Source organism: Pan paniscus, chromosome 15, assembly GCF_029289425.2.
Source record: "Pan paniscus chromosome 15, NHGRI_mPanPan1-v2.0_pri, whole genome shotgun sequence".
Taxonomy (NCBI): domain Eukaryota; kingdom Metazoa; phylum Chordata; class Mammalia; order Primates; family Hominidae; genus Pan; species Pan paniscus.
Window position 1 is genome coordinate 79,727,136 of NC_073264.2, and position 21,965 is coordinate 79,749,100.

The 21,965-nt window shown below is 39.9% G+C and overlaps 1 protein-coding gene across 32 annotated transcripts in view; it reads left to right on the forward strand.

Annotated features, from left to right (window-relative positions):
- The window catches only part of NRXN3 (neurexin 3), a 1,742,415-nt gene that overhangs the window by 513,930 nt on the left and 1,206,520 nt on the right, over window positions 1-21,965 (forward strand). For 19 of the 32 annotated variants that reach the window (XR_008620931.2, XR_008620932.2, XM_055097889.2 and 16 more), the window contains exons 5-7: window positions 9,849-10,150; window positions 13,982-14,005; window positions 15,878-16,039. Coding sequence is in view for 29 of the 32 variants with exons in the window: in XM_055097889.2 (XP_054953864.1) it covers window positions 9,849-10,150; window positions 13,982-14,005; window positions 15,878-16,039 (488 nt within the window). In the remaining 3 variants the exon portion in view is untranslated. The remainder of the gene's footprint in view (window positions 1-9,848; window positions 10,151-13,981; window positions 14,006-15,877; window positions 16,040-21,965) is intronic. The other 13 variants (XR_008620933.2, XM_024925386.4, XM_055097908.2 and 10 more) reach the window with 1 other exon arrangement.

A 21,965-nucleotide genomic window follows, 5' to 3' on the forward strand; every position in this document is an offset into this window, starting at 1 on the left:
AGTTCACATGGTAAAAAATTCATACTTATTGCTTTGAAATATCTAAATATCTGTATGAGTTTTCCCAAATTCTATAAACCTTCATGACTTCTATATTATTTTCTAAATATATATGTGTGAATATAGTGAGTATCTAATTTTGGTAGCAATTAGTGTTGATATGTGTGCTACTGTCTATAAAAAACATTTCAGATGCTCTACTTCAGGCTCTAGATTCATTGTGGATATTTTTCATTATTATTAATTTTGTTTGTATCAAAATTATACAAAAATATACGTGTTACTAGGGACACAGACCTCTCCTCTCCAGCTCTGTGTCCCTCCTAACATTTTTGTCCTTATGAAGTCCACAGAATGTAGTGTGACAGCATGGCATTTGCTATTCCAGTATAATCGCCTTAGTTATTGAGTACTTTTGATGATTCTTTTTGGTCTTGGCCAAGGGTGAAAGGATATGTAAGTTTGTGAGTATGTATATATGGTATAATTTTTTTTGTTCAAAAACTTCGAAATTCAGTGTGAAACTTATTTGTAGGAAGTCAATTCTGGTTAAGTTCTCCACCATCCTAATTACTCATATACTCTGTGTAACTTCAAGAAATGTATTTTTAGGAAACACTGTAGGCTAGAGCTGGCTTTGACATTATTGATATATTTTCTTGTCATTGAACTCATGTGACTCCAGATGTGCCTATTATCCCTCCAGTCACAGTGAAAGCAACCCAAGGACCAGTTTGATATCCTGAATTTCTCCTGATACTTTTATTTCGGTGCCTATTTCAATATTTGTTGAGTGCTGAGGTGACAACCATAACATTTCCCTCTGATTTCTGAACTGATTGTGTAATAGACATAAGAGTCAAATCATAATTGTGTCAAGGATCCAAATATCAGTTCTATTGCTGATAGAGTTAGAGGATGTGGCTTTTACTGCAGTAAAATTGGGCTTCTTTATAATTTTTCCTTTGAATTAAACTCAGCTACTCAGCAACAGTTAGAAGAGCCAGAAAACTGCAGGCCTTCTTCCATAAGGGCGGAGTTTACTGTGGTAAGGATTACTTCATGGGACTGCCTAAAGGAGAACTCACAAGCCTTGTAGAAAGAAATAGAGTAAAAGGCAGGTCACCTGGGAATAGTGACTATCTAATTACGAAATGTAGAACTAGGGTATCAGACCCTTACTACAGCACCAAGCAGATGAATCACTGCAGGAGAATGAATAAAGGAGACATGGTCAAAGTGTTACTCCAAAATGATCTCTTCTGGGGAATGGGGAGGAAATGTTCTCGTGGAGTCGTGGGGGCAGGGAAATGGATTCCCCTCTGTAAGATGGAGTGCACTATTTGTGTTCAATGCTTGTTTGATTGACTGACCCATAATTAAAATGAGAAACGAATACTGAAAGAAGCATAATTACAGTTTTGCTTATATGGATCTGGTGGTTGACGGAAAGTAAAATATACAGTACATTACATAAATTATTGTAAGTGGGAAGACAGGCATGTGCAGTACAATTGGCTCAGGTTGTGTATTTCTTTTTTTATGTCTTTTTTTTTTTTTTAGAAATATCCATCCTATCTTAGAAATGTCTCCTGGATCCCTATATTACATAAATTATTATAAGTGGGAAGACAGGCAGTACAATTGTGTGCAGTACAATTGGTGAACAATTGGCTCATGTTCTGTGTTTTTTTTTTTTATTTTTTGTTTTTTAGCAATATCCATCCTATCTTAGGAATGTCTCCTGGCTCCCTCTTCACCTCTCTAGCCATTTGTCCACCCACTGGACCCCTGGTACAATACAAGTATAATTGTGCCACTCATTAGCTGAATTTCTTCTCTGCTAATTCCCCATCCCCAGTGCTCAAGAATGTAGAGAAGGCCCCAGTCTGCATCTTGAACCTATACATGTGTCCATTGCTCTAGCCACCTTGCACTTTTCACTTTCTCCTAAATACTCTGTGCTCTTCTAATGACCACACCAATGGATATGCTGTTTCTTCTAATTAGCATTTCATTCCTCCCTTTGGAGGTAAACTATTCATAACTCAAGACACATTTTAAGTATGACCTCCTGTATGGAACCTTCTCTTATGCCCAGGGTCAGTTATTCCCTCTTCTGTGTGCCTATATCACCTACCAAACCCTTACTACACTGGTAATTATTTGCTTGTGCATACCTTCTCAACAACAATGACAGCTAACACTTCTATGGCTGGGAACTGGGCCAAGAACTTTATTGTATTCCTGCCTCACAGCAACTCTATGAAATATGTACTATGGTTATTCCCATTTTGTAGATTAGGGAAAGAAGGGTTAGAGAAGTTAAGTAATAAGCTAGAGTTCCATAGATTTAGATAAGTTTCAGAGCTGGCTGTCAAACCCGCATCTGTCTGATTGAAAGCTTTTCTCATCGCAGTTCATAATGTAAGTCCACTGTTCAACCAGGCAGAGTGCCCTGTTAACATGAATCCGTTGTCAGGGCCTGGCACATAGCAGGCATTCAAAATTTTTTAGCTTTACAATTTCTTTTTTTCTGTAAAATGTCAGCTAATGATTTATACTTACAAGGTTACCATGTGACTTAAGTGCATTCAGCACTGAACACATTACCTGGTGCATAGTAGGCACCTGTGAATCTTTACTTTTTAAGTGAATAAACAAAAATGTAACTTTTATTGTAATGCAGTTGACAGCAATTCAGTCTTTAGGATACCATTAGCTTTCTAGTGATTTCAGTGAAGCGTGGTTTTCCAGGCCATTCTTCTGTGGACGGAGGCAGCTTCCCTCACCAGGATGCTGGCTGTTTATTTTCCAAGTGACAAGTTGATTTACTATTTTCCTTCTCATCACTTTCAAGAAGCATCTACAGGCTAGTGAGTGACCCAGGCAGTGTGGAAAAGTCCATTTATTTCTCTGCTGCATCTTTCCTACGGAGAGTCTGAGGATAAGGGTTGGAAATGGCCTCAGGAGGTCAGATTTCCTGTGTATTTTCTTTTGTAGTGCAGGATTGCTCAGGGCGACACAATTTCCTGTCTGCTGGTACACTCTGCTTTTAAAATACCTGTGTGATGGGATGTGTCAGGTAAAGAATTTTGTTGTTTGTCCTTGGGGGATGGCTCTGCAGCTTGATCTCTCTTAATGCTTTCTTTGGCCCTAAAATACATTGTAAGGGAAATGAGACAGGGAGAGCCAAGAGTGCAGTTCACTTGTGCAATCTTTTGCCTTTTAACACAATCATTCTGTTCCTCCCTAAATTCTAGCAGGAAATGTCATTAAGTGTACAATAGAATTCACTCCACTCAAAGAATTTCTACTTTCCCCTCACTTTTGCAAATATGATCATCTCACAGCTCAGCAGATAACTTGGATGTCTGCTCACAGCTTCCTAAGAGGCTCTTAGAGGTAGGTGTTCCTGTTCAGTGTATTGGATTCTTAGCAGGTTGGATAGTAAGGAGACAGACTTGTAGAGGAACGAACTCATACTTGCCTTGTTCTTTTGCCAGCAAAATACTCAAATTGCTGTTTTAGCTCAATATACCTTTCAGCACTGAGGGTATATGCAGCCCCTCCATCCCCCAGGAATGAGTAGAACTGTGCAATCGTGGACTTATTCCCTAGACGTTTCTTTCTGCAGTTGTGTACCCTTTTGCCTTGGACCCATTACTTCTTTTGTCATTACTGAGGCTTCTTTGCCTGGAAAGCACTGGCCAGAATTGGGTGATCTGTGAGTTCACGACTTGAGAACCTCCAACCTCTGATTGCAGTTGCACTGGTGGAGAAGGCACAATATAGCCCCTGCTGGGTTTGTCTTCACAGAGAGTAAATGAGTTCACAGGCTGGCCACAAGACCGCAGGCCATCTCTTTGCCTAGCAGGCAAGGCAATAGTAGCCCACGTGTTTTTGTGCCTCATTAGTTTCCAGGTGGGCCAGGCCAGGATGGGCAGCCAGGTTATCTTTGCATGAATACAGACTAAAGTAGTGCACTGTGCTGCTGTACGAGACCAATTTGAAGGACAAAGGCTGCATGCTACAATGAGAACAATTTCGCTGTGTCTCTGAGGCTCATCATCAGGAAGCTGGCTCCCACTCCTTTCTGGAGCTCAGCAGGTGTTCTTCACAGGACCACTGGCTACAGCCACTTCAGAGGGGTCAGCATTTTAACGGGCTCTTCTAAGTATCTAAAAATTCCATTTCTAAGGCTCTCTGTTGGAGGTAAAGAGTGTTATCTTCTCAGATTGGCTTTTTTCAGCTTGTTGTTGAGAATTTGGAAAGAAAGTCAACCTACTCCCCTACTTGCGTGCTTTGTTTCCTGCTGCCTACCAGGGCTCTTGTCTACCATTGTCAGTAGTTTTACCTTTCAACAGGTTGAACCTCATGCAGCTGCAGAATATCAGATATAGGGTGCTAGGCATCTGCTTTGGGAATCTGAGTTCCTGGCAAAGTAGTGGTATGGTGTAGTAGGAAAAGCAATGGAATGAAAATCATAGCGTTACAGTTTTGGAAATGGCACTCCGTAGTGCCTTGTATGACCCCTGTAAACTCTATGTGTCTCTATTTCCTCACATTGGTGTAATCATAGTAAAATGACCTCACAGAACATTGAGAGAATACAAATAATGATTAAGAAGGCATTTGGAAATCCATGACATGTCTAGATGCATGTAAATACCTGCTTGCAAATGGCCCTAGAATCCTTCTTTATCAATGTCTGACATGTTTTCATTTTCCGTCCTTTCTTGACTAATTCTTTGTCTTTTTCTGCCAAATTTTGCCTTTGGTCTTTGGCTTTCCAATGATTGCACTTGGATCTTAAGTATCCACACTTTGGTTTCCTCCTGTGTTCTCTGGCTTGCTGTGCCTCTGCCTCTCTTAGGTTGTTCTGCTAGGAACTTCTGCTTACATTTTTGCCCAGTGAAGTGTAAACCTCACTATATCCAGGAACTATATCAACATCTAGGCTGAACCAGTTCCAGGCAACCCCTGAAAAAGTAGTTCAAATGTATTTCTAAAAGATTATGCAATCTCTTAAAAATACAGGTTGAATCCTTCTATCCCTCTCAGTAAAATTATGCAATGGTTCCCCATAACTTATAGAAGTTCAAAGTTTTTGCCCTTAAAGCCCACTTTGGGTTTTTAAGACACCAAGCCATTAGGAATGGCAGGCCTAATTAAACAGTTACATGCATTTTCCCCACACTTCTTAGATTGCATAGTAATAAAATATAACACTGAGTATTTTAATCTGCTTTGGAATTTCTCAGAGAAATAGAGTCATTATTATATAAATTGTAAGTTGGGTGTCTTTTAGGGGGAAAGAAGTGAAGAACAGAATTAAGTAAATGCTTATTAATACTAAGTATATATCAGTATTGAATTAACCAGCCATTTGAAAGATCAGTACTTCATATATCTTATACAAACTGATTTAAAATCTTGAGTTATACATATCTAGATTGCATCTAGTGTTTAATCAATTGGACACTTACAAATAATGGATAAATGATTTGTTTTCATACAGAGTTGAGCTTTGCTTTTCATGCAGTGAGAATAATACTTTTCATTTTTACACTTATGCAATTGATTGTAAACTTTGGGATGATATAATTTAAATGGATCTAAGCAGTCCATTAGCTATGTCAGTGCCTCCTCTCTTGCCAAGCTATAGTTTTATGCTAAGCTGTTATGTACTGTGTTACATAATCCCCTGCATTCATTTTCTCCACCTATTTAGCTTGAATAAATACAAGGTGACTGCATTGTCTCTTCAACCTACTTCTCAGTATAAACACCAAGTATAAAAAACAGATTTTTGGGTGCTATTTTGTTTTTTCTAACGGAGGATTCAAAGGATTGAATAAGGTTAGAAATGCATGTTTGTCACTATTTGGTTTTGCCCCTTTTAGTTACCCTTACTGTCAACTTAGTATGGTTTTCAAGGTGATAAGAGAGTGGTTGAGTCTCAGCTACTGGAAGGAAATTAAGATAGATTGGAGGTCTTAGAAGAAAAATCATGTCAGTTGTGCAAGTGGACAAAACAATGATTTCTTCAAGGTCCTCATTTTTTTCTCCTTCTCCTTTCTAGCCCTTGATTTGCTCTTTTAAAGACTGGGTTATTGGGAGGCAGAGCTTGCAGTGAGTTGAGATCACGCCACTGCACTCCAGCCTGGGGGACAGAGCGAGACTCTGTCTCAAGAAAAAAAAAAAAAAGGACTGGGTTATGCATTGCTAGTGCCTCTTACCCCATAATATGTAGGGGAAAATTATTCCATCACTTGAAAATGATATACATTTGCTTATGTAGGATACGATTCAGAGAGAAGCTTTCAGTTGTCTATTGTTTGCTGACCAATGGAGGAGATATCCCAACATGGTAATGCTGATCTTGGTAGCCTCCTCTGACTCAGGGAAGAGGTAAACTGAGAAAATTCTTCATTGGATGAAAAGATTGGGAAGGTTGTGAATGGTTACAGCAATTTCTGTTAAATATTTGCAAAGGAAGGCACTTGGCCACATAAAATCTTCGTCGGTATAGTTGCATGGAGATTAGCATAAATATGCATGTGATTTGCATAGGCCTTTTCTTCCTCACGTTGGTTTTAGTTCTTATTTATTTATGGTGATATTCTCTTCTCTACACTGATGCCATTTTTTCCCCTATGGCCTCCCACATAAACGAAGTGTTTTTGCTTTAAATACAGATCTAGGGGCTGAAAGGGAAACATTTCTTTTGGTGAATGAGTGATTCATGTAAGGTGAGAGGAATTGGTTTCTGGCTCAATTTATTCAAAGTTTGGGATGGTTTGTCAGTCAATGCACAGTCCCACGGAATCATCTGTGGCCTTTGACAAGACAAGTAGGAGCATCTGGAATATCCAGAGTGATGGGCAAAGGGAAGATAATGAATATTTAGACTAAGAAAAGACCAGACGTGCCCCAAGCCCAGAGTACCACAAACTAACTGTGATGTCTCGGGCAACTCACTTATTTCTAGTCATCAATTTCTTCCTTAATAAAATAAGGGCATTAAATCAGGCCATCTCTAAAATCCCTTATAGCTCTAAAATTTATTATTTTGACAGACTCCTTGCTCTAATTATATAAAAAATATTAAGCACCATGTAGCACATTAAATAATATCTGGTGCCTTGCTGTTCTGTCAAACTTTTCCCCTTTGAAGGGTACTGGATGATTAATTTAAGCTTCTCTTTATAGGCACTACTTTCCTTGCTCATTTTTCTCAGTTCAGTGGGCACACAAGGTATAACTTAAATGTTTATAGAAGACACCCATTAATAGACCACTTGCGGTGCCAAGGACATGCACAGTGGTTGGCTTTGTGGACATCCATGTCTGTAGAAAAAGAGCTTAGTTGTGATAACGCCATTTGATTTGTCACCTTCTACTCTAGATCAGGGTCACCTCCAGGTCTCCTGAGCAGGGGCTTGTCCAATTGCATTTTAACAAAGACGTTTCTTCAGAAATGAGGGGAGAGATTATGACAATAGACAGAACATTTGGGGAGTGGATAGATCTACTTCAAACACGCAGACAGTGTTGAATTTTCTGCTTTATTATTTTTGGGGGGCTATTTCTGCTAAAATCCAGCATGAGTAATGGGCTAACTACTTATACATGTGCAAGCTACCCTGTGAGCATTTATAGGTGAACAGGTCTCTTTTGCTTATACCAATGTGTGTGCAAGCAGACATATGCAGGTAGATACATATGACTGGGCTGCTCTGAAACACACAAGAGAAACTTGATCTCTTCTTTAACTCCCTGGAGTATGAAGCTGAGGCTGATGTTTTAATGATGTCATAATGCTAAGATTAATTTAACAATATGTAGTGGGTAGTAGTCTTTTCACATTATAAAATATCTCCTTTTTACAGCTCTTACTTTATGATGAAAAAATATTTATTTTGCCTAAGAAATTTACCTGGGGCTGCAATGGTTAACACAGATCTGAGTTGAAGTGGACTTGGCTTTGGTTAATAAGCCTGGAGTGTAGTTCCGGCAGGGAAAATAGAATTCTCTCAACCTTATTTTGTAGCCTCCAATCTTTAGAGGGAAACTGTATATCTCAACTATTGTTGCCATTTTCTTTTAGTAATGAGGTGCTTTTGATAGCTTTTGACCAACTCTGGTATGAAGTAGACCATTCTAAGTAAGGCTATCTGGCAAGAAGACAAATGGAAGGTCATAACACTGTGTGTCAAAATTATAGATCGAATCAACAAATAATTAAATAAAATATATTTCACCCTGTTACCTTGACAAATATACCTTTAAAACTACTTGGAAAGCCAGGCTCAAATTTATAATTTTTGGATTCCTTGGAGTTCTGCATTGGGAAATAGCAGCACAAGGGGAACCAGCCAACCCCTAGTCCTCAGCCCATGGTCTACTCCCTTCTCTTCCCACCTTTGGCTTTGTCCTATATCATGAAGGGTCTGGTATGAATGCATGTGGTTGCCCCAGCCTAATGGAGAAGCCCTATCCACATCTCTGCAAATAGTCTCCCATGGCTACTCCTCAGACCTTGCAATATGTATGGTTTGCCTTTAGAAAGATGGATCGAGGGCTGGGTGCAGTGGCTCATGCCTGTAATCCTAACACTTTGGGAGGCCAAGGCAGGCAGATCACAAAGTCAAGAGATTGAGACCATCCTGGCCAACATGGTGAAACCCTGTCTCTACTAAAAATACAAAAGTTAGTCGGGCGTGTTGTCACACACCTGTAGTCCCAGCTACTTGGGAGGCTGAGGCAGGAGAATCGCTTGAACCCGGGAGGCGGAGGTTGCAGTGAGCCGAGATCACACCACTGCACTCCAGCCTGGTGACAGAGCAAGACTCAAAAAAAAAAAAAAAAAAAAAAAGGAAATAAAAAGAAAAAGAAGAAAAAAGAAAGATGGATCCAGAGAAGAGGCCTGCACAAGCCCTGAAAAACAGGCTTAAGGCTTTTTGGGTGGGCAATTACCGGGTCCCAGTCTATGAAATATTGTCTTGAAAGAGTATATGGGCTCCAGTAGAATGCGATCTTGGCCCCATGGAACTCTAGTTCTGTGGGGAAGGATAGTTCTGTGGGGAAGAAGAGAATGCCGTCCTGGCCCTGTGGAACCCTAGTTCTGTGGCCATAGGATAGTCCAACCAGGGTCTTCTAAAACAGGATACCCTAGAGCAGAGAGTCTTGAGTTTAACAGTGGTATTGCTGTCTTATCAAAACATATCAAATTAATTCTCTTCCCCTCTCCTTACCTGCTGTATCACCTGCTCAGGTCCAACCTCCTACTTAACAACCCAGCCATGTTCCACGGGGCTTAGGACTGTACTATAGAAACCAAAGTTAGCTGAGTTATTGACAGATGAAAATCAGAGCCAGATCTTTCAGGGTAATTTATTTTTAGTTATTGGTCAATAAAAGCTACCTGGAGCTAGAGAGTCCTTTGTCAGAACAGTTAATTATCCATCCTAAACCAGCTCTTCTACAAGCATTTAAAAGCAATTCCTGAAGCAAAAGCAACTCGAGCCTCACTTGATCATTTTGCATGAAACCTCCCTTTAGGTTTTTCTTGAGAAAATTCGAAGGAAAGGCAGCAATCTCTTTTTCACCACCTTGTTTTGTCTTCTACCCTCGTGTGGACACGTCGTTTCTCTGCAGTCACCCCTGCTGCTAGTTTCCCTGGTGTTTCGATATAGGACTTGCAGAAGAATTGAAGGGAGTGCTGTGTTGGTATCAGCACAAGAACGGGGCAGTGCCCCTGAGGTGTGTTCTCTTTGGTATTTGCATAGATCTGACTCTTGCCAGACAAGTGTTGATTGCTTTCCTCTTTTCTTTTCCTATAGCTCGAGAGGAGAATGTGGCCACTTTCCGAGGCTCAGAGTATCTGTGCTACGACCTGTCTCAGAACCCGATCCAGAGCAGCAGTGATGAAATCACCCTCTCCTTTAAGACCTGGCAGCGTAACGGCCTCATCCTGCACACGGGCAAGTCGGCTGACTATGTCAACCTGGCTCTGAAGGATGGTGCGGTCTCCTTGGTCATTAACCTGGGGTCCGGGGCCTTTGAGGCCATTGTGGAGCCAGTGAATGGAAAATTCAACGACAACGCCTGGCATGATGTCAAAGTGACACGCAACCTCCGGCAGGTAATGGCTGAGGGGAGAGAATTCCTGGAAGGCTCATCTTAGGTGACTGGGTAGTAAATTCGTGAAGCAGGTGATGGGTGTGAGGTGGAGAGGGGTAGAGATTCAGGGATGGAGATGTTAACGTCTAACTTTCTCCCAGTCTTTGCAATTTCACGTGGAAAATTATTAAAATGTTTCTCCACATACTTCAATTCTCCCTCTGTGCTTGTTATTTAAGAAAAAAAAAAAACTCAGTTGTATAGATAATAAAAGTTGTAAGTACTTTCATTCCTTTTATTCTGCTTTCCTTTGATCATTTTCTTAATTACATTTGAATCTTATCATATTATTGTTAAATTCAATTAGGGACGGCATTTTGTTTCTGCAGCTTCGTAGATTTTCCTCATTCTTTGAATATATGTTTTTCTTTTTAATTAAGTTAGCCATTGCCACGATGCCATAATTTTAATTCCTTCCAGAAAAAGTCTTCCTTTTCCTCTTTTAATTTACTACCCTTTCCCAACTATTTTTTTCTTTTATGTTAACCTCTAGCTTTGGAATTAATTAGCCGGGATCTTTCTGAATTCCTCTGTTTCTCTGTTCTTGATGCGGTGGTCCTACTCTATTGCCCCTGTCTCTCCCTCCGAGACTCTTCAGTTGACTGGGAGGCCTGGAAAGTGGAAGGACCCAAATAAAAAAGTCAACTTTGGAGCAGCCTTTCCTGGTTCTGTCCGTGCTTGGGAACTCCCATCGCTTGCCGATTCTAAGCAGGCACCTCCGTCAGGTGACAACATTCTCAGAAAGCCTTAGCCAAGTGAAGTTGTTTTCAATTTCATGACTAATAATAATGATAACAATAATACCTCATCAGCTCACATCAGTAAAAGAAAACCATTTCCTATAAAAATCAAAGTCTGTGCTGAGACCGCCTTTTCCAGGTTGCCATTTTCACTTGGTTTTTCTATTTGCAAATCTGTCGTTAAACCCAGTTGGATGGCATCCAGGCTTTATTAACCAGAAAACACTATACTTTCTGAAGTGCTTATCAAAAAGTGCTTGCCAAATTTTCTTCTGCCACAAGATTGATTTAATGCCTTCTAATGTCAATGTGAAAGCGTAAGAAATGATAAGTGTTTGCCTATGTTTTCTGTTTGATAAAAGTGTAACTCCTTACGAATACTAAACAAATGGTATAGGCTGGCACACATTTGAAACACATTTCCACACTTAGGTATGTCAAGGAAGCCATCCTGTTGGGAGATTACATTTATCTCAGGTAAAAATGCCAAATGACAGAAGACTTAGAGTCCCCAATCATCTTGACATTCATGAATCTGATATTTTTGAATCATTGTTCTATGTTTTTCCTCCAAGGCCAAAGAACCCTATTGCTAATATCTTCTTTCATCATTCCCCATCCATACTTACCCAGGAGAGAACGTCTCAACTGTCAAGAGAACCCAAATCAAATATCCATTTGCTAACACATAAGGGCTTGTTACATGAGAGCTGCAGAGACTAGACCTAAAAGTGAAATACAACCTTTTGCTAGTTTTGATTGGCAGGTACAAAATAACACGCTTTAGGCATTAATCAGTGGAGGAGAGACTTTTCATGTACCTCAGAGCACAATCAGGTCATGATTCTCACCAATTTGTTTCTCTACCTCTCTCCCACCACCCTTCCTTGCCATTCTGGAATGATTCCAATTCTCCTGTGAAAGGCTCACTTTTGTTTCTGCTAAAAACACTTTTCTAAAATAGTATCAGGCACACTTAAGTCCTTTAAATGGAGAGAGGATAGACCAAACTGTAATTCAAATATTGTTTGTGCTGTTTTAATCAGAGCAGCTAGAGGAAAACTACCCTGGATGTTTTTCCCACCCCTGCCCTTCGTGTTCTAAGGCCCAACTCTGCTCTGTGCCCTTGGGCAAGCCATTTGACCTTTCTCCACCACAGTCTCCATTTGCAAAATGGTGATTACAATCTTCCGCAGCCATGTGTGGTGGCTAAATATGCAAAGCACCTTATGTTCCAGAAGGATTATGAGCTCATCCATGGTCTGGGTATAGACGTGCTGTGACGTGCACATGATCTACAGGCTGAGCATTCTGTTTCAAAGGTGACTGCATCTGTCTGGCGCCAAGGATGCAGCTAAGTGCAATTCTCTGCTCTAGACAGGGATACAGAGGCCCTACAGTATTGGGGGTATTTCTTGGCAGAGGGAGTATTAATCTTCTGTGAGAAAGTGAACCTAAAATTGAACCTCATTGAAATTCTGACTAGATTTTGCATCCAAATGCAATTTATTGAAAGAGGAAAATCTCTGAAAAGCAAAGTTGATTTTGCAAATGCAATTATTTTAATGTGAATAATATAAGATTATTATTTTGCCCATTAAAATAATATTTATAATATCTACTTGAGTTCCCTAGGATACATTTGAATGGTGGGACCTTCCTGTCTATTTCAATTAAACTATAAAAAGCTCCATAAATATTTGACAACAAACTTATAGCAGCCTTATTCATATTTTTGGTAAGATTGAATGGCTTTTATGACAAAAATTCATTGAGTAAAGTTTACCTGGGTTTTCCCAGAGTACTTATTACCAAATGGAGCAGAAGTCTCCTCATTTCTTCCTTCATGATCATCTATTCATGGTTTTGCCTTTAAGCCAGGTCAGGACCAAGGCCAGGTATTTTATTATGGCTTACAATTAAAGGAAGGAATGTGGACTACCTGTATCTATTGCAAACTATAACTGGGATTAGGGACCAAGGTAGTGAGGAATTTGTGTGTTTGTATGTGGTAGTGGGGTGGTAATTGGTCCTTGACCTTGCCTGAGTCCAAGGTCATGGCCATAACTTTCATTGCTTTACCTCTATGTGTTAACTTTTGTTAAATCACAAACACAAAACTGAGGTTACCAGTCTTCCAGAGGGTTTTTCTAATCATGTTTAACCTGCCAGTCTTCCCTGCTATCCATACAATAAATTACATAAAAGCTTGAAAAGCATTGTTCAAGAAGAATTGGGGGAGAGAGATTCCAAAGCATTCTGGCCAAGTAAACAAATTAATGACCTTATTGAGTAATAAAGAAGATTCTAACTTTTTTTTGATACATTCTATTAATTCTAAACTGAAGGAAAAATGTATCTCTCTGGTTGCACACATCCACAAAAATCAAATAGGCTGTAGATGTTTAATTATCTATGGAAACCTAGAGTATACTACATAAGGCAGACTTTCTATGCTAGGTTTGATCTGTAAATGCTTTAAGTTTTTTCCTTTTTGGGAGGATGTCATGATCATTTATCCACATTGTAGTCATAGTCAGATGTGAAAAAAATAAACCCCAAAATATTTGTATTTCAGTTCTTTGTATCTGTTTATCTACATGTAGAATGGTACCTGTTGGGGGTCTTTCCTTTTGGAAGAGGTGGAATGGGTTTGTGTTAGAGGATGGGAAGGGAGTGGGTGGTGTCCATTCAGAAAGCCCTTGGGAAGTAAGTATGGTGCTAATTCTAACGAGTGAGGTCTGGTCTGAGAGAGATTTGGAAGAAGCAGGGAGCTGCAATGGCATGTAGACTGCAGCTCCTTTTCTGGCTGTGCCCCAGGTGGCATGGTTTTCCATAGAGTCCTGGTCTCATTGTCTTCCCCCCACTCTCTTTTTCTGTGTCGGGTGCCTTTTTTTTGAGAAACTAACACAAGATCATTCATGCAATGTGTCATTTTACTAACCGACTAATGTACTAACACCCTAACGACTCATCTTTGTTTTTAGTTTTTTTAATTAACAATCGTTCTGTTCACAATTTTTAATTTCCTTTCTTCCCCCTTCTCCGCAAAGCACTCAGGCATCGGACACGCTATGGTAAACAAACTACATTGTCTGGTAGATATCATTCTTATTGTCTCTTTTTTTGGGTTTGCCGTGTGTTGCCCCCCTTTTCCTCTCCAACCCCCCCTTTTATCCTCTTTAGACTAATTTCTTCTTTTAAGATTTTGTTACATTAAATGCAAGCCTTTCTTTTTCTTAAAAAAAAAAAATGGAAGGGGATGCACTTGTCCTAAAAATGATATTTGGTTGAATTTTGTGGGGAAGGTTTCCTTTTCTCTAGTTTTCAATTTTTTTCCCCAAAAAAATGCTTTTTTTTTTTTTAAATCTCCATTTGGCTAAATTTGTTTTCTTTTGTTTTCTTATTTTACAACTTCCAAGTTACATACTAGGGACAACAGAAATTTATAGTGAGAACTTCCTTCTTTCTGTGCCTTCCTCTCCCTCTCACTCTTCCTCTTTTCTTTTTTTCTCCTTTCCCACTCCTTAGTCCCTTTTCCCTTTCCCTTTTATATGGCCACGGCTGCCACAGGTGATCTGGGGAGGAAAGTACTCAACTTCCTAGACTCTTTCTTACCCTTCTTTTACCTTACTCCCCTACCGTGGCCAAAAGGATATCCACCAGTTATGTTCTCCATACAAAGTCTGCATGGCATGTTCCTGTCTCGTGAATTTTCCTACCTGCATCAGAATTTGTTTCCTCATTTTCCTCCTCATTACTAACAACCTACCAATCATCAACCCAATTTCAGTTTCTTCTCTTTTATTTTTCCCCACTCTTCATTCTCCTTTCATCTTTCATATATTTGGGGGTTGGGTTTGGACTTTTTCTTTTCTTTTCTTTTCTTTTATTTAGTAAGGGAGGTGGCAGGCAGAGAAAAGACTACCTTTTAGTTTTGAATGCTTTTTTTTCACTTCCATCTTGTTCTTCGGTTTGTTCAATGCATGTAAGTGTGAAGTGGATTTTGATTCTTTCCCTAATTTCTCCCCACCCTTTCCCAGTTTTGTTTTTCTTCCGCCTTCTCTCTTGGTTCCAGATAATTTCTGCATGGGTGTATCGGTGTATGGTGTGTGCATGCTTTGAGGCCCCATCGTTTCTCTCTGCCCTCTGCTCCTTTCATGAATGTTGGGTAAAAGCGTGCTATTTCTTTTCTGTGGGCATTATTATTTTTATTGTTTTGGTTATTATTCCTCATCATTCATTTTATTGTTGCTGTTAGAGTTGCCTTTTTGGTTTGGGTCATTTCTTCTCTTGGAGGTGGTGATGGGAGCCAAGGGAGGGTAGGGATTGGTGTCCTGGGGCAGTCCATGTCATGTATCATCCACTACCATATCAGAATCAAGACCCTTCTCCTTCCCTCCCTGAATGCATGTTTGTCAGCGTGGTGTGAGCCAAAAAAAAATTAATAACAATAAAGATAAAAGAAAAGAAAAAAGAAAAGAAAAGAAAAAAGGAAAAATAAAACCATCAACAACCAAAGACCAACCCCTAACAAATTTCATCATCAAATGTCTTCTTTGCTGTTTTTCACTACCACCATGAATAACAATCATGTAAGAAATAAACAATCATTTTAGCAATGAACTGAGACAAGTGATATCGTCTGAGGATGGTTCCATTTTCTAGCCTGACTGTGTAAAGATTGCAATGGGTAGAACAAGGTGCCCAGCTTGGAAATTCAACAAAGTCATCCATGAGTCTGCAGGGAAATACTGAAGGCTTGAGACCCAGGGAGGCAGACCAGAAAATGGAACTTGGCTGCAAATACCAAAATCAAATCAAATTAGAAAGTATATCTCATGAAAATCTTAATGAAAGTGATGCCACAAGTAGGGGAAGCCACTGGGTTATGATAGGATCATAAGGTCATTGTTGGGATTTTTTTTGTCCCTATGTCCCTCTACCAGGTGACAATCTCTGTGGATGGCATTCTTACCACGACGGGCTACACTCAAGAGGACTATACCATGCTGGGCTCGGACGACTTCTTCTATGTAGGAGGAAGCCCAAGTACCGCTGACTTGCCTGGCTCCCCTGTCAGCAACAACTTCATGGGCTGCCTTAAAGAGGTAAAGTTCACCCAATTCTATTTAATGCACCATGTGATTGTTTCATTTATAAACAAATGACATGTCTAAATCAATGACTGGATCTGTCCTCAAATCTATGAGATGATAGATTGCAGCAGAAACAACCTTGAACTTGGAAGTAGGTGTCCTACGTTTTCATTCCCGCTTAAGCTGGTTGCGTGACTTGGGGTTTGTCACTTTAGTACTGTATTAGTCTGTTTGCATGCTGCTGATAAAGACATACCCAAGACTGGGTAATTTATAAAGAAAAGAGGTTTAATTGATTCACAGTTCCACATATCTGGGGAGGTCTCACAATCATGGCAGAAGGCAAGGAGGAGCAAGTCACATCTTACATGGTGGCAGGGAAGAAAAACTTGTGCAGAGGAACTCCTCTTTAATAAAACCATCAGATCTTATGAGACTTATTCACTATCATGAGAACAGCATGGGAAAGACCTGACCCCATGATTTAATTACCTCCCACTGGCTTCCTCCCACTGGCTCCCTCCCACGACATGTGGGAATTGTGGGAGCTACAATTCAAGATGAAATTTGGGTGGGGACACAGCCAAACCATGTCAAGTACCCTGTAGTTCTATTTCCTCATCTAACAAATGGAAGCTCTTATCCCACAGATGGCTGTGTTTATAAATTAAATGCAGTCACACAGGTGAAAGGCCATTGAAATCACAAGGAACTAGATGAGTGCAAAGTTTGATTTTGTGATTTTGACCTGGCAAATAGGAAAGCTGTAGCTAAAAGTAGCTCAATCTGTTGTTGTGTACCCTGTCTAAAATATAACATATGTATTATTTTACCTTCACTAAGCCTGGTGTTCCCAAGGGTCTCATATTTGAGATGGAAGAAAATTCTTATAATGTGACATTAAGGCTCAGAAGACTGGTTTTTTCCTTTTCTTCTTCTTCTTCCCTGAGAGCTAGTAGCTGTGAAAAAACAGTGGGACTTTGCCACTACTTGTTTATTACCATTGTAGCTGATGTACTGAGACCTCTTTCTGAGAGCAAAGGAGCTTCAGCCAAGTGTAAGTTCAACCTCTAAGGTCAATTGTTGAGGCAAAAAGAATCAGACTTAATTTGGTAGAGCTCTTTCAGAACACTGTGGCATCAAAGCAGTGCACTGCACATTTTAAGCTAAGCTTCATTGCCGAAGATATCTATACCATCTCCCTGGGGATGTTACTTGAGAAGCAAACAGTGTTCCTTCTTGTAGATAACAATCTCTTGTGACATCTTATGAGTCTCCTCTCGGGGCATATGTTTTATTCTTACTATGGTTATTTGAAATTTGTTGAGCATCATTTGTATATGAGATGGCACTGTCCATGCATTCATTCATGCCACTGCCCTGTGAGCCTTGTCCAGGCAGGAATTGTGTCTGTTAGGCATGGCACATAGTAGATGCATAATAAGGATTTGTTTGTCTATTTATATGATAATCATTGAGTACCTTTTTTGTGCTGTAACTAAATTTGGTGGCTCTTTTTAAGCCATGATCTCCATGCTCCAAGGCTTTGCCTTGTAGGAAGGGAGATGAGATCAGTGAGTGAATAAGTATAGCATAGGAGTGCATGTGTTCAGTGGCACATACTAAATGTTCTAATTGAGTAGAGGAAACATAAATTTTAGGTGGAAGTCAGTTTTAGAGAAGGAGTGACATTTGAGGCAGTCCTTGTTGTAATAAATCATGTGCGAATTGAGAGGAAGGGGTAGAAAAGAGAGACATAATAAAGGAGAGAAAATCCAATTATAGCTTTGTATTGTTCTCAGCCTGTAGGACAAAATAAGAGGAGCACCCAAAGAGTGCTATTATCTCTCTGCAGGATGTTACCTAGGCTTCTGCTGGCTTCAGAGATTTCATCGTCATTTCTGATGGAATTATGGTAGGCATAGAGCCCTTCCTCCCTGGGATTTACTCCTCTTTGGATAGAATAAAGGTATAGACTATGCACTGTCTAGTGAACCCTGAAAGACTCTTAAACACTGTTAAATCACACTACATTGGAATTGCACTCTCATCAGAAAAAGACTGCAACATTCTTGTTACCAAGGACATGGCTCAGGAATGAATGAGGCATTTGTTGCTGTGGAGTGCTCATTCAGTTTTGTAGTGCAACAGTCCTGAGCATGGAGTCTCTCCAGGACAGGATTTAGGTCTTGCCTTTAGGATTAATTTTCTCCTACACACAATTATATTGAGCTACCTCTCCATTATATACTTAGAGACAATGGAGCAATTTCCCAACCATGAATCTTCTATCTATTAATCAGGAAGGATGCCCTGAAAATTTTGAAACAAGTCTCATAAAAACACAAAGGTGTCTCTGATGACTTTATCCATGTGGAAACTAAAGAAAATAAAATACACAGACACACACACACACACACACATTTTTGCTGCCCAGATAGAGAGCAGAAAGCTTCAAAAGTCTGTCAGAATCATTCTGAATAACTTAAAAGGTAAAGGCAGTTCTGAAAAAGTGTCAGTAATAGAAATAACTATAATCAGTGATGTCAATATATCCTTATCTTAGCTAGCAGCACAAATATGCATTTAAATTCAGACCAAGTTAGAAAAAGGAAAGTTCAAAACACTAACGGAAATGATAGGCAAAGCTAGAATTTGATAAACTCCTGCCCCGTCTGTTTTCCCTGTACAGCGTGATAGTCTTTCTAAGGGACTCGGAAGTCTTCTTATTTGTCTGAGTACTTTGAACAGATCACTTTGAGTCTAACGTAGTGCTGGCATATTATTTCTTTGCATTTAATAATTACACTTCACTTTTCTGTGGGCAGGTCTGTGGAGATACTTCTCTTGTTCTTGGTATTTGTTTTTGATAAATCAGTAAACAGCAAAGGCTATGTTAGGATTCAGCTACCTGATAAACCCCACTCATCCACTTAAACCATAGAACAGTCTTTAATTATTTCACAATCTCTTCTTCCCCTTCCTTCTCCTCTTGCTGCCTTAAAAAAATCTTCTCTTGCCATTTGTGGCTTTAAGTTGTCCTAAATGAAACAAGGTGATTTTATGTGTAATTTTCTTCAAATTAGGGACATGGCGAAGGGCCTATGCAATTTCTGCTCCAGATCATCAATATTTCTTTGTGTGTGGCACAAAATAGGTTTTGTCTTTGGGACTGTAGTTACTTCACACCTAAAAGCTAAGTTCTGGCTCCGTGATTGTGCCAAAGGGACTGGATATTACTTGTGTGCGTACTTCCTAACTTCATACCAGTGTAAAAGCCACAACAAAGCGTCCACATTGTCATCAAACTATGATGGTTCTCTACACACCTTAGTTATCAATATAAGGTTTGTGTCCACTTAACTATCATGAAGTCAGCATCTTGTTCCTTTTCATGTTTTCACATTTTAGTGTGTCTGTCTCATGTTTGTTCTTGTTGTGTCCCCAGCTCCTAGAATGGTTCTTGGCACTTAGTGGCCCTCAGTCAATATTTGCTGAGTGAAATCACATGATTGTACATTAATACATATCTTTCCTAAATGAATGCTTTTAGATACTATTGACCACTTGACTTTCCTGGGATGACTAAAGAACATCTTGACATGGCAGTGGTTGAATCTTTCAAGATTCTTCTCTCCCTCCCCCTGAGCTATCAGATATGAGAAAAAGATTATATTAAAAGCCTCAGCAAGGCTAAGAGGAATGATTGGAAGTTCCTCTATGAAAAATGGGTTAGAAAAGGCTGTGAGGGAGACATCATAGTATAATGAAAAGAATACTGGGCTTCAGATCAGAAAATCTGCTTAAGAATGCTAGCTTTATCACTGGCTATATAATAAGACCACTGATCTTACTCCAGTCTCAGTTTTCTAATCCATAACAAGGAGATAATAAAACTTATGTTGCATTCTTAAGAAAAAAATGAAATGATGTACATAAAAGTGAAATCATACAGCATACAAAATACAATGTTTTTGCTTATAATAGTTATTAAGGATTATATATTGCATTGTATAAAATAGTTTACAAATAGAAATATAAGTGTAAGTGAATATCCATTAACACATGGAATCTCTATATTTCTCATATTAGCAAATCATTGTCAGGAAAAAAAAACCCATCATTCTGAGGTTTGCCCTACATAAATTCTATCATAATGCAAAAATAGGGATAACTCATCCCGCCTGCCCTCAATGATTACTTTGTTTTTTGCCTTTGGTCATTTATTTGACACTATGTTTTCCTTTATTAAAATGTGAATTCCATGAGAACAGAGGTCTTATTTGCTTACAAATATTTCCCCAGCACCTAGAGTGGACCCTGACATTAAAAAAAATGCACTCAATAAGTATGTCTGGAATAAATAAATAAATGAATGTGATAACCTCATGGAGCTCTGAAATCTGGTGGAGTTTAGATGAGCAATGTGTAAGTCCAGACAGCTATTAAAAAGTATCATAGGCTGAGTGGCTTATAAACAGAAATTTATTTGTCACTGTTCTGGAGGCTGGAAGTCCAAGAACAGTGTGCCAGCCTGGTCAGGTTCTGGTGAGGGCCCTCTTCTGGGTTGCAAATTGCTGTTTTCTTATTGTGTTCTCACATGGAAAAAAGAGGATAAGAGTTCTCTAGGGTCCCTTTTATAAGGGCACCAATCCCACTCATGAGGGACCTTCATGACCTGACCTTCATGACCTCCCAGAGGCCCCACCTCCTAAAACTGTCACACTGTGGGTTAGAATTTCCATAAATGAACTTTGGAGAACACAAACATTCAGTGCATAGCAAACAATATATCCCCCAAACCTATAATATGCCAAGGACTGTGCTAAAATATAAATATGAGTCAAACATGTTTCCTGCTTTAGAGGAACTCACATTAGTGGGGAGAGGCAGACACACGCATAATTGTAATAAATAGCAGTTAATGCACAACATGAGGCATTCTTAGTTACAATGTGGCTGCTGAGGAGAAGGACCTAATACATCCTGGGGTTCAGGGAGCATCCCAAGGTGAGGTGCTTGAAGCCAAGTAGAAGTGAGCATGGAAGCATGGGGAAAGAGGTGCTCCAGGATGAGGGGCAGGGTGAGCAAAGGCATGGAGGTAGAGCGTGTTCTGGTGTCTGGATGAAGAACTTACAAACAGCTTGCTAATTTCAAGGCCCAAATTATAAGACTGGGAGCTTTGGACTGGTAGCTGCGGTTAGGTAGGGACCATTTCGTAGAGGCCTTTATTTCATGCTATACCCTTGGACTTTGTTCTCTAGGTAACGGGGGAGCCATTGAAGGACCTTATGCAGCAGAACATGGTCAGATTGGCATCTTACCCATCAGGCCTTCATTCTTTGAGGAGTAATGTTAATTCATCTACCACTTTCCCCTGATGTATGTTTTTGTCCTAGGAAGTTGAAGATCAGGGACAGAAATGGTGGTCCCTCGGCCGGGTGCGGTGGCTTATGCCTGTAATCCCAGAATTTTGGGAGGCCAAGGTGGGCGGATCACGAGGCCGGGAGATTGATACCGTCCTGGCTGACACGGTGAAACCCCATCTCTACTAAAAATACGAAATCAAAATTAGCTGGGCGTGGTGGCGGGCTCCTGTAGTCCCAGCTACTTGAGAGGCTGAGGCAGGAGAATGGTATGAACCCAGGAGGCGCAGCTTGCAGTGAGCCGAGATCGCACCACTGCACTCCAGCCTGGGCGACAGAGTGAGACTCCGTCTCAAAAAAAAAAAAAAAGAAAAGAAAAAAAAAAAAGAAAAAGTGGTCCCCTGAGCTTCGGCATTAGATTGGCGCCTGCCTCTCTGAATTTTAACATTACTGCAGAAAACTGCTTCCTTCTGACTCCCATTTCAGTTTCCAAAAACCCTCCCTGAGAGGACACGCATTTCTCTTTTCCTCCGTCCTTGGCATTACTGAGCTGTTCAATGACAAATGAAATA